Raw genomic sequence first — 17,039 nt, 5'->3', positions numbered from 1 at the left:
TTTTAGGACTTACAAACAACCGTTATGTGAACAAAACTATAATACTCTCCTTAGCAACTTGTTGCGAGAGTATAAAAATTATAAAGACAATTTAATATCTGATTGTGAGTGATGTAGCAACTCGGCACAGCGGTTTCTTTAAGCCACACACATCCACACATTATTCTGGTATTGCTCAAAGGGAATGGACTCTTCATATGGTCTACACATGTAATTGGGTTAATCATCACAGGCGGCGAGCATAGGCGACATAAGAATAATAAAAACATTATACAAATAACAGTGAGTATAATAAGAAATAGGTTCTAACATGTGCATGCAACCAACTTGTCGCCCTTTTCACAAAGCCATACAAGAAATTCCGTATCGGCATTGAAACACCAAAAAGTAGTAAATGAAGTTTGGATTTGCTTTCAACAAATCAATCAACTAGAAATTGTCGCTTATCTGGCTTAACTGCTAGTATTTCTTTGACACTTGTTGCTTCCAAACTATTGATTGACAATGGGGGAAGTGCATTTGTCATTTGATCATTGTACATTTGCCAAGACAGCAGAACTGAATTGAAAGTCATATTTTTTAAGGGATTGAAATATTACTACATTTCTTCAAACAAAAAATCTCTTTTTCAGAAACGGTAACCTTGCACTAATGCTCTTTATAAAAGATATCAACGAAAATACGAAAAAGTTGAAATAATGATTGCTGACAAATATTATCTCACGGTTTGATCTATAATTTTGTAGAATAACCAAAGCAAGGCAAGAACGAAAATTACACTCTTGCATAACGAATCGAATCAAGCGTTGTTTAGAATACGCTTATCTTTCTGAAGTACATAAAGTGCATTCGGCGATTTTTACGTTGAGAGAAATTATTTTACAAAGAAGTTCCATTGAATTTTGTATGCGGAATCAAATTTTTAGTGCAGAAACATGCAGAATGTTAGAAAAGACCTTCGGTGAAAACTTTTTGTCGCGAGCAAGTGTTTTTGATTGGTGCACATTATTAAAAATGGAGAAATGAGCTTGTGTACAAGTTCATGCAAGTGAGGACTACCAATGAAAAGAAGAATGAGAGATTCTTTTTTGATGGCGACCCCTGAAAACGTGTTAGGGATTACGATTTAAGGCCATGCACATGAAATGTCTGGTCTCTTAATTGGAAAGGTGCCGCTGCCCAGATGGTTAATGTAGAGTTGAATGTGATAAACGGGACAAGGACTGAGACGAGTAGGTCCTTGTGGTATTTACAACAGTGGCCATATAAAGGCGCGCAAATTTGGTGCGGGATTCGTGGTGGAAGCGAAACTCCGTCGCCGATGGTTGAACGTCTAGTCACAATCCGCATCAAAGCGAAGTACTTCAACATATCGCTAAATTGCGTCCATGCCCCGACTGAAGAGAAGGACGATGTGAAAAAGTCACCAACCGTATCGATCATGTTGTGATAGACGGAAGACACGTCTCCAGTGTTCTAGACATACGTACGCTTCGAGGTCCTACCATCGACTCGGACCACTAACGATGGAGCAGATGTTCTATTGCCCGATCATGAAGAAGTTCGAATAACAGTTATCCGTCTAAAGAACAACAAAGCCGCGGGGGTCGATGGATTGCTGATCGTACTATTCAAACACGGCGACGAAAAACTGACAGGGAGGTCGAACGAAAGCATGCCTAACAATTGGAATTTAAGTGTGGTCTGCCCAATCCACAAAAAAGGAGACCCCACAACCACTTCTTTGTCGATTTTGAAATTGCTTTTGACAACTTTGAATTTGATATAAGTGTAAACTGACGTTGAGTAACAGCAAAAGCTCCGTCGGGTCCGATCGAGAAGGACCTCTCCGAGCATTTCGATACTAAACGAGGTTTTTAGACAAGACGGTGAATTCTTCAATCTGCTGCTGGAGAAAATAATTCGAGCAGGTACAATCTTTTATAAGAGTGAACAGCTGCTGGCGTATGCCGACGATATTGATATCATTGGCCTCAACATTCGCGCCGTATGTTCTGCTTCCTCCAGACTGGTTAAGGAAGCGATGAAAATGAGTTTGATGGTGAACGAGAGCAAGACAAAATATCTCCTGTCGTCAAACAAACAGTCGTCGCATTCGCGACTAGGCTCCCACTTCGCTATTGACAGTCATAACTTCCAAGTCGTATATAATTTCATCTATCTTGGAACCAATATTAACACCAACAACAATATCACCCTTGAAACCCAACGCAGAATAACTCTTGCCAACGAGTGCTACTTCAGGCTGAGTAGTCAATTGGGAAGTAAAGTCTTGGCTGAACTTGGTGTCTCGAATTGCCGCCAAATTGCTAAAAGAAGAAGTACCGCTATATGGGGGAGTGAACGGGGTTTTCATCCGATTTCGTCCATTTTCACACTATCGGTAGGAGTTCTTATAATATTCGTATTGAGCGTATTTGGTTGTTATAGCTAAGTGGTTTAGCAGATATGTACATTAAACTTATTTAAGGACGGGACCGCGCCCACTTTTTTAAAAAATTTTATAAACATATGCTCCTTGCTACTGCGATCCTCTTTACCAAATTACAGTTATGGCACTTCATAAGTTTTCGGTTAATGGCGAATTGTGGGCGTGGCAGTGGTCCGATTACACTAATCTATGAACTCGATTTTTTTTTGTTCCAAGGAATCTGCACACAAAGTTTCATCAAGATATCTCAATTTTTACTCAAGTTACAGCTTGCACGGTTGGACGGGACGGATGGATAGACAGACAGTCAATTTCAACTTTTCTCGTCCCCCTGATCATTTATATATATATAACCCTATATCTATTTCGTTAGTTTTAGGTAATACGTACAACCGTTAGGTGAACAAAACTAGAATACTCTGTAGCAATTGCAAGAGTATAAAAATGCCTGTTTAATATTTTGCCTCAGAGAACACAAAAACCATATTTTGCAAGAAAAAAAAGAAAAAGCAGTACCTCAAATATTTTTATTGATATTAAGTTATAATAACGGGCTCGCTCTGCTTTAATAAACTCTTAAAGAAGTTTTAGGAATACCGATCCATCCTCATATAAATATACTTATACAAATTAGGTTTAACAATCAAACTTTAGAACAGTCCCTCTTCACCAAAGCACTACATAAAAGTTTCTGCTGACACCGAGCCTTCATAACATAAAAATGGAAAGCCGTGAATGGCCAGATTCTTTGTCAAGTATTTGCACTTGTAATGTGAGAGGGCTACGAAATGTTTGTCGCAATTGAAAAATGAACTAATCGCATTTGAATGGACCGAGGTTACGGAAAAACAAAACAGTACAAACATTAAGAGTCAAACGACATTTACTCGGTTAGTTGGTTGTTTGCTTTTGTGGGGCAGGCGACAATTTCGAAACACGAAAACAATAGACGACTACGATTTGCATGCAAAATTCGCTTTACGACCCAAACGTTGGCAGCATCTGAAAGAGGTGTTGAGCCGTGCTGCGTGTGGCCTGCGTGAAGTACTGACAACTGCCAGAATTAAAGCGCGGACGGGGGGAAGTGTCATTCGGTCACAACTTTATTGCTTCTCCCACTACTGTCGCTGGTATTTTGAACCTTCATGTAAATGTTTTATTTTTCTCCATTAGAATTGTATAATTAATGCTTCACAATGGCTGTGGCGGAATTTATTACATGCAACCTTTCATTTGATTAAAAAAACGCATAAGCGTTTTTGTCTTGCACCCAGCAAAATCTGTTCTCGGCGAACGAGGTGCGGAAAAAGTGCTGCAAACGCGTTCGCTCAAGCTACTCATTTGCAAGTCGTATTGTCAACAAATTTGCATAGAAATCGCTTGCCGCCAACTACAGCTAAATACGAAGCGCGAAGGGATATACACATAAAACACAACAACAAGTGACTCTTAATAAATACGGAAAATGTAAATAACGACAAGAATTTTGTTAAATAACGAAGTAATAGTGTAGGGAGGAATGTTTGAGCGCAATGAGATATTTATTTCCGCATCCGCATATGCATCCGTATCTATTTCCGGAAAGCCTAACTTAAAGTGAAAATTATAGGAGGCGCCATATTATTTGATCTTTATCTCTGATGGCTAATAGTTGACGCCTATTAGCAAACGGCTCTCGACTGTTGACTGTGTGGTGATATCTCGCGACCACTGACCCCTAGAGCCGTAATAAACCCATCGTGACAAGTAAATATTAATATCAACCTTTCTTTATTGAGATTCAAATACACACATAAGATACAAGTACAACTACGTATACATACATATGTATATTTCGCCAGAGTTTTGTTCAATTACCAACCCCATCTCACACACTTACACGCTACTAAGCCATCATTGTACCCATATAATTTAGTTCATTTCTCTTTTACGTCTCGTTTCCTTTACACAATACCCCGCCTACACCGCAATACTGACACCTAGCTGCCGTTCATGCCTGCCGTCGGTGACGCCTTCGAAACGATCGATGCCTGTGAATATTCAAATTAACTTTTTAATTAAGATTCCACTTTTTCTTCCACTTCAAGCCCCACACGCCTCAGCAGAAACAACGCAAATGTAAGAAATTGTTGTGATTTAACGCTTTTAATATTGAGTTCCCGTGCGTATACTTGTTTTAAGGATTGCGTGTCCTAGTTGGGCGTACTCCGCACACCCGTATGTACTATGTCTCAGGGCACCTTGTGGTGCGTTTAGGTATACGATTGTATTGTTACGTGCCGTCTTTGACTTGCAAATTTCCACCACTTAACCCCATGTCAACAAAAAAAAACTAGTTAACTGGACGATTGTGCATCGTACTAAGTACATATCACTTATGGACGATGCGTCGGGTGGGCGGCAATAGGTTTGATGTTTTTGATAGAAAATTAATATGAAAACGGTTGTATTGTTATAAAGGTTTACGGAGCTCACGGTGCTCGAGTAGGCCACTTTGTACTGAAGTGTTTATGCAAATTAGTTGTGCGTAAACTTTCCCAAAGAAAACAGAAAATGATCACTCCCTTTTAAGCGGTTTATAAGTATTTCTCAATTAATTATGTTTATAAAGCAGCAATGACTATGTCGGATAGCGGATAACGTCTAATGGACTGCTGGTAGTAGTAATGATGAAGACAATGTACTTGTTTTATGGTTGGTAAAGATATCCAGGAGGCGTTGCTCGAATGGGAGGAAGAAGTATGTAAACATAATAAACTCACTCCTAGTTTTTGTGCTGGCTGCTGCTTGAAGCCTTTACCGTCACTTAAGTGATAGCAAAACTTTGCAAACTTGAATTGAAAACTTGGGTATGAATATTTAAAACTCCTCTTTAGGTATGTAATGACAACTTATAGTTGATTTTGACTCCATTATTTATAGAAAAGTTTTAAGAGGCATGAGGATATGGCACGTGCTCGATATTAAATATTTTCGGTAAGTGTTTAGTAAAATTATGGCATATTTATATACGTATATAAATATAAAGGATCGAATGATAAATATTAAATAACATATTATCCCAAAAAAAGAGCAAAGAAAAAAATAAAAAATAGGAGTATCAACAAGCATTTAAAAATTAATAAAACCGTGTTAATATACTCAAGAACTTTCGGACTAATTCTTTAATTTCTAATTTGTTGAATTTGTTTCCGTTCCTGTTTAAATGAGTATAAACTTTCCTTTCCAATACTACGCTCCACCCTAACATAATGCAACACAATAAATCCCACTTGGTATACAAATACATCACCACAGAGGGCAACACTCCATACCAAAACACCGCAACATTAACTAACAAAAGGATGGTCCCCGCAGCTTCTCCACATCATTCGATCACTGTTGCAGTGATCCTGCATACTACAGCATTTAATTCAAGAACAGTGATCCTGCGCACTATACTATACTATATTCGTTTCGTCTACTGGCTTGAGCGCCACATCAACTAATTCGATTCGTTTATACTACGTCGATCGAACTCTGACAGCTTAATAGAGCGCGTTAATTAATCAGCCTCAACTGTTTTTGTAATAAAATTTTGTGCACGAAATAAATCGAATATTCATTCAAATAATCAACGTCATTCTAGAGTGATAAATGGTTGAAATTCCACCCCAAGGGCTAAAGGTCTTATAATAATTTTACTACTCTGATAAAATAGAAAGTAAGAGAAATACTATATAATCCAGAAATTTGCCATTTTATTTCAAAAGCAAAATTAAGGAATGTCTGTATTTATTTATTTATTTTGAATATAATAAATAATGCTAAGATACCACTGAAGTTACACAGTGTAGCAACGTATGCAGATTAAATTTTTAATAAAACCAATCAGATCCGTAACTGAAAGTGTTAAATTTTAAGCGACGCAGCTTAATAGAGAACTTGAAATAGATGCTGCATTCAGCTCCATCTGCGGTATGTTCGATTGATATATTCTCCGCGGCTTATCCTTCAAGTATTCCAACATAGAAAAATTAGTAAACTGGAAAAATTTGGAAACAGCGGAAAAAGAAACGTTACTGTTGATATTCTATCTATAACTCATTCTTCAACGGTTGAAGATTTGAAAACGCGTAATGATAGATTTTCTAGAGATATAATGGATTCATTTCAACTAAGTTTGCTGCTTTCAGAAAGCAACGTCGGGCGACGTTTGACGCCATTGGACGAAGAAGCGAAAGTCAACAGAGAAAAAGTGACCGACTACTGCAAATAAAACGTTGATGAACTTGCGATATTCTGCCTGTGACGAATGCGAGCTCTGAATGCTCTTTTTTGACACTTCACCACATGAAAACGTGGCTGAGAACGAACATGCTTCAAGATAGATTGATCGGTCTGGTGTTGCTGCACACGTATCATGACATTGAAATCAGTGCAGAAGAAGGAAGGAAGGATTGGCCGTTTTATTTTGTGAAATTTTTCTATTCAATAACATAAATAAAATCATAAAATTATACATTTTTACACTTGTTTAAAAAAATTGTTGTTGGATTACATACAAAAATGAGTTTACAATTACAATTCTCAATGCTATGTTCTCAGATCGTTATAACTTATAACTTTATGAAACTATGCGAAACCCCTAAATGTGTTTCTTCAATTTAGTAGCATTTGATATTAGAAGGTCGAATTGAAATTTTTCCAGCATGTTATTAGTATAATAATCTTCATATTTCAAGTAAATGTTTATTTCCCCTTTTTTTTTAAAGTAGGGGGAAGCATCAAAACCTGGAGTGCGGAACTTTAATCCGCTAAGCCTAACCTACTCCCAACTCCAGACCCTCCCACGAAACCACCTGATTAAGTATTACTTCGTGGGAGTGTTTAGACATTTAAGTATCTTCTATGGCACGGACCGACGGACGCCTACTCTGGTCTATATGTCTCAGTTTTGTCATGATTGAGGCTGCCGCTTCGCTGACAGCCCTCCAGTTTTCAGTGGACTTACACATGAGTGTCGTCAAATTTTCCACCGTAAAACTACCACCGAGTGTAGTTTTAAGTTTTTCCCTTGCACTTATAAAGCGCGGACAATAAAAGAACACATACTAAGAGTCTTCAAGGCACTCTGAACACGACGGACAATTCGGACTAATGTCATGCTGGAATCTGTACAGATAGCTTCTAAAGCAATCATGTCCACTTAGTATTTGGGTTAGGTGGAAATCCAGGTAACCATGTCGTCTGTCGATCCAGGAATGGATATCCGGTATGAGTCTGTACGTCCACCGTCCTTTGAATGATTTTTGCCACCGCTGCTGCCATATAGTTAAGCTTTTCACTCTCTCTCTTCTTTTGGCTCCTGTAGTTGGCTCGCCCTGGATGTCAATGGGCATCATACTGGCTATTACTTCAGCTGCATCGCTTGAGATTGTTCGGAAAGCACTGATAACACTTAGTGCGGACAGCCTGTGCACTGTGTTTATTTGTCTGGCATATGCTTTGATGCCTAGCGCCTGGATCCATATTGGAGCCACATATAAAACAACCGATCTCATTACTTTGCGAGTAAAAAACGCCGGCTGGAACGCACGCAGCCTTTATTTGCCATCATTCTTGATAAGGCATTCAGGATTTTGTTCGCCTTACCTGCAGTGTATTCTAGGTGGCGCTTAAATTTGAGCCTTGAGTCTACTATTACTCCCAAATATTTTAGGTATGGCTGTGAATGAATCTGGCACTCCCCTATGGCGAGAGATATGCTTTCCTCCACTTTTCTTGTACTTATGAGAAAGACTTCAGTCTTTTGCTCCGCCATTTCTAAACTCATTGAGGAGAACCATTGGCGCAGACCGTTTATGCACTCGTAGCATTTGCTCCGGAGGTCATCGAGGTGTTTGGCAACTGCAACCACAATAAGGTCGTCTGCGTATGCAATTAATTTAATAGCTTTCAGTTGGTGTCTCCTTAGTACCCCATCATACATTATGTTCCATAAAAGGGGGTCTAGTACCGAGCCTTGCGGTACTCCATTCGAGATAGCATAGCTCTTGGCCTTCATCTGTATCGAATAAAAGTCGCCTGTTTTCAAAATAACTTATGACAATTTCCATAAGATATTGATGAGCGTGCATTTCATACAGAGCCTTGATTATGTTTGCCCACTTTGCTGAGTTGAAGGCATCCTTCACATCCAGGGTGATCAGCGCGCAATATTTTTTTGTTCCGCCTTTCCATCGCTTGCCACTTACTGCGCATTTCGCGGTGTCAACGACTTCGTATAATGCGTCAATGGTGGACATCTTTTTCATAAAGCCGTATTGTCTTTCTGATAATCCGCCGGCTTTCTGGATTACTAACTCCAAGCGGTTTCTAACTATGCTTTCATATACTTTGCCAATACTGTTAAGCATGCACAGAGGTCGATATGATGAAGGTTCCTCCGGAGGCTTTTTTGGTTTAGGGAGTAGAACCAAACGCTGGACTTTTCATGGGTCGGGAAATATTCCTTCTTTTAAGCAGGCATTATACATTTCTGCGAACAATTTTGGTTTCAAAGTCATGGCTTCCTTTAATGCTCTGTTTGGTATGCCATCTAATCCAGGCGCTTTGCTGCTTTTAATTTTTCTGGTTATGGCCAATATTTCTTCTTCACTAACTAGCAGTGGTGGCTCTACGACTTCGGTTCGTTGCTTAGCATAAGAAATAGTGTGGTGTTTTGGGAACAAGGTTTCCACGGTATTTCTCATAAAGGAAGCGCTTTTGGGTTGTTGTGCCTTATTTTTGAATTTAGACAAACAGATTTGGTATGCTGTTCCCCAGGGGTCTTCGTTTGCTTCCTCACAAAGTTTTTCAAAACACTTCTATTTACTGCGGCCAATGGCTGATTTTAGAAGCTTCTTCTGACTTTTAAATATTTGTCTGAGACTGCTTTCATTTTCTTCCCGTTGATTACGTTGTAGGCGAAGTCTAGCTGAATGGCAGAGCTTTCTAAGTTCAGCTATTTCTTCATTACACCAATACGCTGGCTTCCGGGTTTATTTCCCCTTATTCGCCCGTAATTGTGTGTGAATGTATTTTCAGCCACTTATTATTTTACACAATATATTCATTTCATAATATTTCAATTCGTTCCGTTTCGAATCGCTTCGTTGTGGATTATTTGACACATTTGGTCTGTCATCATAAAGTTTGTCGCATTTGTTTCAGTTATTTGACGTGACGGGGCCACGCTAATGCATCAACTTGGTCGCCATCATCCACAATGAATGTATTTGCATTTTATAATCGGCAAATGAGCAACGCGAGCAAATCACAATAAATAATAAAATGATTTTGTTGTATATACATACATATGTACGTATAAATCACGAGAAAATGAAACGATAAAAAAATATTTTCACTATGGTAAAGGGAAAATACATTTTAGTCATTTCGCGACACTTGGGATCAGACTTAAGTAGCATAAATTGATAATTTTATTTTACATTTTATGAAGATGTTATCACTCAATTACCCATTTTTACAGCGGCATTATAATTAGTGCAATTTCATATTTGATTAGTTTTCAATTATCGACGATTGAGTACCGGGGACTCCCATACGAAACTTGCTAACGAAATAATAATACTGGAATTATCGAAAAATGTGTTAACAAGTTTTCTATTCTAATTGTATAAAATAATAATTTTTCTTCGAAACGATTAATCAATGACATTACGAAGTATGAAGAAGATTTTTATATAAATTCAGAGTTATCGGCGATTCTACTTCAATATTAAGTAATCAGCTATCTTGAAGCCGTCTAATTACAACCACTGTAACCATGTATCAGAAGACACGGAGTTATCCACTCGCAATATTAGTAAAAACTCTGTTAGTCACTTTGGCAGTTGCCAGAGTAAGCGGCACTTTCAAAAAGAATCCATTTCTGCCACCCGCCCCGCAGCAGCCTTCATATTATCATCCAGCGCCGGCTCCGCCACCAGTTGTTTATCACCCAGCACCTGCACCGCCCCCAGTGGTTTACCACCCAGCGCCAGCGCCACCACCACCACCACCACAGCAGAGGCCGCCTCAAATCATCATAGTACCTGTGCAAACGTATCCCGCACATCCAGCGCCACGACCGGCACCTGTTCATCCCGCCCCGCCGCCACCGCGTCCAGTACATCCACCACCACGTCCAGTACACCCACCATCACAACCAATACATCCAGCACCAGTCTATACACAACCTGCACCACCAACGAAAGTGATCCAACCAACTTTGGTTATACAGCCAATTCTATATCCTGGTGGCAGCGGCGGCGGCGGCGGTGGTTCTGGTAAAGGCGGTGGAAGAAAAGGTGGTAAAGGATGCAACTGTCATGGCAAATAAAAAAGGTGAACCAGATGTTCAAAATAATAGTAACATATTTAATAGTAAACTTAAAGCTACATAAATAAATCGTAGACATTACTATTGCAAATTGGTTTCAGTTTTTGTACTACCGGATGTAGATTTTGGTCGGAAAAAGTCAGTAAATATTTTTTGGCTTTTCAATTAAAGAATTAACATTTCGCTATAAAAGGCTGTCAGCTCCGAATGAGTTGCGTACGAAATATATGAGTATTTATATCATATGATACGGAGAGAAGAGCTTAATGGGTCTCGCCTCATCTTAACATAATGAAACTAAAAGTATTCAGGAAGTCCTCTATATATATATAAGATATAGAAAATATTTCGACATTGAGGTTCAACGACTTATTCATCTCATAATTTTACTCCCTCTACTACTATTTTCTATGTGTTAGTTTTTGATGAATGCTAATTTTACAGCACTCACCCTCCTGATTACAGGATGGTCCATTACAAACAAAATCCATTTAGCGAATTATGTGGTTGGAAATCGAATTAAATACTTACTTTAGCTGAAGAGTATAATGATAAGCATTTGAATAAACGTCTGTCATAAAAGAGGCGAAGCGTGGATAAATTAAAACAAGAAAAACTGTTTGAAGGGATGTTGTTACTTAGTTACAGATGACGAGCGGCGTCTGTATGAATACACAATAATTTTGGACAATGTATAAGAGTACATACTTGTACTTGCAGCTGCAACACTTCTATGCGTCGCCTGTTGCGGCGAATGTTATCTTCCGGCGAGAGATAGACAGTCCTTTCGTAAACAAAACATCAATTCCAGCAAACTGCCAAGCATCATTAATCTTTCGACTAAGTAATCTCCGGACGCTGCAATTATGCGACATTAAATATACAACGCAATGCTTCGGCAGTTTTTATCAACAAACGAAAGGAAACAATGCTTAGAAACGTTAGTATGAATCATTTGCATTTATAAAATTTAGTTTGATTAAAAACTGTGCAAAGAACAGTATACACGTCCAACTTTTGTCCTAACTTTCCCACCGTGACTTCAATAGCGTATTCCCAATATACAAGTTTGTTTACTATCATTACCGTTGCCACTTCAATTCTATATAAACCACACAAGAAGCTAAGACCCTTGCGGCTGTCATAACTTATGGTAGTGGACCGCGCGCCACCGCCACTCACACTTCAACCCCACGACGCTAATACTAATGTGACAGTTTGGAAAATCTATAAATAAATAATAACGGTTTAAGCGAATAGTAAACGCAGCAACCGGCCGAGCGTAAAGCCATAATAAATGCAAAAAGAATATTGAAAATGTAATTGCAGCGCAGTAAACACGTGACCGAGAGTGGTAAGAGCTCAAATGGCCTGAGTGTTTGGTGGGAAAAGTCACGCAGTCACCCACTGCGGGCCCGTCCGGCTTAATCGAGCAGAAATCCGAATGCAAACAAACATGGTCGCGGGTGCACAGCAAGTTATAGAAGCCGACACTCGCAATAAAACAGCATTTCTAGTATGAGAAAAGTAGAAATAACAGTTACAATAATAATATGATGAGTACAAGCAAAAGCGGAACTTGGAAGGATGAGAAGCCGTAACACAACAGCCGTACAAAATTAACCAAAAGCACAAGGAGCGCATCTTAAAACGCTACAACGCGCAAACCAAAGGCAAAGGACCATGTAAACCAACACACGCCAGAATTAAAACAGGAAACGCTGCAGCAGCATTAAATAGTGGCATGAATATTCTAACGGCGCGATCATACCAGCAAGTTCACACAGACATTTTTTCAAGTAGCATTTCGTTTTCAATGGTATTCTTTTCAAAAAGGATCCACTCGAGTGCAACATAAAGGCATAAATAGATGCGCAGCCATTCGTTATGTGTTGCACATGCAACAATCACCGAGCTGTGCCCACTAAGTTTGAGTCACGACTGCTGGTGAGAGTGCGTGCCCGTAGTCCATTTTTGTACTCTACCTCACGTTCTGCACATGCTGACGACAAAGCCGCGGTGAGTACATGTGCGTCTGCCGGCTGACGACTGTGGCAGCCACCACCGAGTGCACGAATATGTCGCTGCAATACAGCGCAACACAATGCAAATGGGTAACGAGACTATAAATTATTTCGGCATTAACCCATTGATTGCCTCGCCACCAAGTTGCACAGCGGTGTGGCACATTTTTATATGCCGGAGCACATCTCTAGAATATGTAGTGCATAAGCTAGTGTGTGCTCAAGAGTTGGAACGCGTGTGACTTGCCGTTTATACATTCTATTTTCTGTTTTTATACTGTTGCAACATATTGCTACAGTGTATAATCGCTTTATTCACTTAACGGTTGCTTGTATTACATAAAATAATCAAGTTGGATATAGCGTTATATAAGTATGTATATATATAAATGATCAGGATAACTATAAGTACTAAATTAAGATATAAAACTGTAATTTAAAACGGCGGATTGCTGTAGCAAAGAGCACCTGTGGGCTGAAATTAAAGAAGGATGTCGCCTGCTCTATTATAGTTTTAATATACATATGTATGTATGTACATATCTCTACGAAAGCTACAATAATTTAGTTCTCTTAGAACAAGTCGTTTAAAAGCCCTAGTGCAATAATCAATGAAATCGGATGATAATCCCACCCTCGCTCCATATAACGGTTTTGTTAAAAACTACCAAAGGCACGATAAATCAAGAACTAAATACTCCAGGGACATAAGTCATCCGAGATGGTACTAGAGAGCCGGTATCAAATTTGGAGGGAGGCGTGGCATCGCCCACATTTAAGTGAAAATCCATGTGACTCAGTCGAAAGTGTACGAAATCAGACAAAACCCATTTAACACAATTTTAAATTCTATTTGATTCTTCAACTTTCCAGTACACAAATCAAAAGCGAATCAATGTATTCGGATAAAACTTTACGCAAATAGTGTTCTCATTGTATTTGGATTTTATTTTACGCCCAAAAATTGTCAAAAGCGGACCATAACTATTCAACCCCCCTCATTCAGAATATGTGAACCCCAGTGCATTTGGTTTACTATTTGCCGAAAATATCGGTCAATCTATGAAATATATAATTGAAATTTGGGGAAAATTTTTATTTGATAACAATAATACACTCTTGTGTAAAAATGGGATTAAATCAGATCAATACTTCCCAAAGCCCATATATGTAAAGATTTCCGAACATGCAGTTAACTTTATACTGTTATATCGGTCATGTGGGATATATTTAAATGAAATTGATAATGATTAATTCAATCAGCCCTTAAATTTTCTTGCCGAAAATAATCTAAATAATGACTTGCTACAGTTTAAATTGGTCAAAATGTGTGATAATTTAGTAATTTGGAGCTCAATAAAAATCAAATGGTCGTGGTCTAAACTTTATATTTTTTACATCAATTCAATATATTAAATTTTCTATCTCATTTGAGGATGATTTTAGAATAAGATATAGAATAAAAGTAAGATAGTCTATGACCTTTAAAATAAATTAGCATGATTCCGACTTTCTTGTGGTCGATTCACGGTTTCGTCGAACAATGAAGTTGAACCCTTTTACTATAATCTTAATATTGCCAACACCTGAAGGTATTTGCCGGCTTTGATCTTTGCAATTTTCAAGAGTATACATTTTTCGGTTACATCCGAACTTAGGCCTCGCTTACTCGTTTACTATTATTATTAATGGGTGTGCAAAATGTGTGGAGTTGCAATATGTAGGACGCGCTTGCATGTTACATAAATTCCACTCACACAAGAAATGCCCGTGGTTGCCAATTTTTCCTTTTTCCACACAGACACTTTCGCCAACGAAAGAATACATATTCACTTCGTTTTTGTTGAATATTTTTCGCTTGGTTTCGGAATTTATCTCCGGCAGTTTCAGATCTTATTTAAATGAGGAAGAGCTTGCACAAGCGAATTTTCATTGCTGAAATTGCCAAACTGCAGAAAATTTATACATACATCAATTTTCGTACACTTATTTAACATAAAGAGACTTATTTAACTCTGTGTATAATTGATTGGTTCGCCCTTTTAATTCCTACATACATATACATATGTATATGTACTTAGGAACAAAATCGATATCATACATACATACATATATTTAATATTTGAATGTACTTTGACCCTGCTTAAGTGAAATGTTGAAACTTGATTTATAATGAATAGTAAATGTAAATTTTTGAATATTTGTTATGCAAAACCCAGAAAAAAGTTAAATTTAGGAAAATCCTTACGATATTTCGATATATGGACGGAACTTTGCAAATGCAAAATATACTATAGTCTAGAGTATCTTCGCATATTATTCAAATATGGTTGCTATGAGTATGTTCAGACGAGGACTCTTTTTGTCACCCAAACCGGTATTTGTAGACAAGGAAAAGGGAAGGACGAGGGGACCTAACCGCTCATGCTCGGCTGGCAGGCTTTATATTATTATTCGAAATAGTTCGCTGCTACGCAAATAATCATTGCTATTCTTTTTGAAATTCCTTTCTTGGTTATGCTGGCAAATTTTAACGTCATTATTTATTTTTTTAATGTAATATGCAAATATGCATAATAAACATGTTTTCGAAAACGATGAATAAGGATTAAAATTAGCTAATTAAAAAATCTTTTACAACGCGTACTTGAAGAAAATTGCCCAACTCAAGTTGTCGGACTTGTGTCGAGAATTTGACGACAACGAGGGACAAAAATAGTTCTCATCTCAACGCCCACGTCTTAAGCTCGTAAGCGAAGCCCGCTTTTCTGCTTTCATTAAGCTATCATTGAGCACACTTCCCATGAACACCAGTTACAAAGCAGCATACATACTGACTTTACAATACCCTTAACCATATACTTATGAGAAATCGAGATTTTTAATCAGCTTTTAAATGAAAATAATTTGAAAATACATAACTTAAAATTATCTACGACTATTTTCGCGTACGAAACGTACATATATGCAAATATCTATATAAATCAACTACTCTTACCTCATAAATATTATAAAATAATTTTATAAGATACTGTCTACTGAAGTTTAACGCAGCGTGACCAATACATACGTAAAATTGTAGCGTTTCCTTTGGTCACAGTACATATGTATGTATGCACTATATATAAGGTATTTGTGGAACAATTATTGTGTAATCATGTGTTAGTAGTATGGTATTCATAATTATAGACTTACAGCCAGTTGCTCTGTAGTCAGCATCGCGTTTGCGCGAAAAAGCTCTTAAGTTGCCTTTCAACCAAATCAGTTGGATTCACTTTCATGCACTTAAGCGAGCACACATTTAATTAGCGAAGATGACTACAACAACAAATGCAGTAAACGACGCCACAGTAGCTTCTTGCGCTCCATTAATTAACCGCTTACACACACACACCCAAACGTATAAGCAGCTTCACAGAAATGTAACACGAGGCAAGTTTTAATGCACAAAGTGCATTAGAAATGATGATAACAGTACACCCTGAACGACCCCGAAGCGATCACCATATCTGAGCAAACATTGCCATCACCACTGTCACTTTAAACGTCAATGACGCGAAAACGCGCACTCTTAACCCGCTTTCATCGCGGCCGAGTATTGGGAAAGCAGGCATCTAACGCAAAACTCCTCATCTTCTGTAAATAGCAGAAATGTAATTGCAATATAGCGTCGAATATTACAGAGCGCAATCTTCGTAATGCGTGTGCCTGCGTGTGTATTGCACTCTGTTCCAATTTCAGCTACCGCAGCAAATAGTGTCACCCTTTCACATATGTATATAATTTTGTTCCTTATTTTCCCCCCTTGTTGCCGACTTTTCTCACTTATTTTGCTGATTTTGCCTGTCTCTTCGCCGAGTGCATCACCTCGGTTGTGCTGAAGCAGAGTGACAAATATGTACACCCGCATTTACTTTTCTCTACCCTACCAACCTACACCAACCTAAATAGTGCAAATCTACGGTAAAAGTTAATTACGACCATTATGTGTACACCCGGTCCGCTTCAGTTATGTGGCAACTGAGAATTGTTATTTTTGTTGTTAGTTTTGGTTGACGGAAATGTAAGCAACTCATCGGATTTTCGCCGGCAACAAAGAACATGCACCACCAATTCAGTATAACAGGCTCCAATGGAACCGTCCCATATTCGCACGTACAATATTGTACATGCAGTTGCAACAAGCCGTACAAAGGAG

General features: G+C 38.3%; 2 protein-coding genes across 2 annotated transcripts in view; one reads left to right on the top strand and one right to left on the bottom strand.

The window, feature by feature from the left end:
* Positions 1-17,039, bottom strand: part of LOC120768253 (tyrosine-protein kinase Drl) — a 120,027-nt gene that overhangs the window by 71,954 nt on the left and 31,034 nt on the right. The gene's annotated exons all lie outside the window — the stretch shown is intronic.
* LOC120768254 (pollen-specific leucine-rich repeat extensin-like protein 3) lies at positions 10,233-10,908 on the top strand. The gene has a single exon (XM_040094848.1). It carries the CDS (start codon positions 10,263-10,265, stop codon positions 10,815-10,817), a length of 555 nt encoding a protein of 184 aa, XP_039950782.1. The 5' UTR covers positions 10,233-10,262; the 3' UTR covers positions 10,818-10,908.

The sequence above is a fragment of the Bactrocera tryoni genome, chromosome 2, assembly GCF_016617805.1.
Source record: "Bactrocera tryoni isolate S06 chromosome 2, CSIRO_BtryS06_freeze2, whole genome shotgun sequence".
Classification (NCBI taxonomy): domain Eukaryota; kingdom Metazoa; phylum Arthropoda; class Insecta; order Diptera; family Tephritidae; genus Bactrocera; species Bactrocera tryoni.
The sequence above is the reverse complement of the archived record's forward strand: the minus strand, read 5'-3'. Positions and strand labels throughout refer to the sequence as shown.

What these genes read in the sequence shown, in the direction of transcription:
- LOC120768254 (XM_040094848.1), top strand. Translation starts at nt 10,263, where the DNA reads ATGTATCAGAAGACACGGAGTTATCCACTCGCAATATTAGTAAAAACT.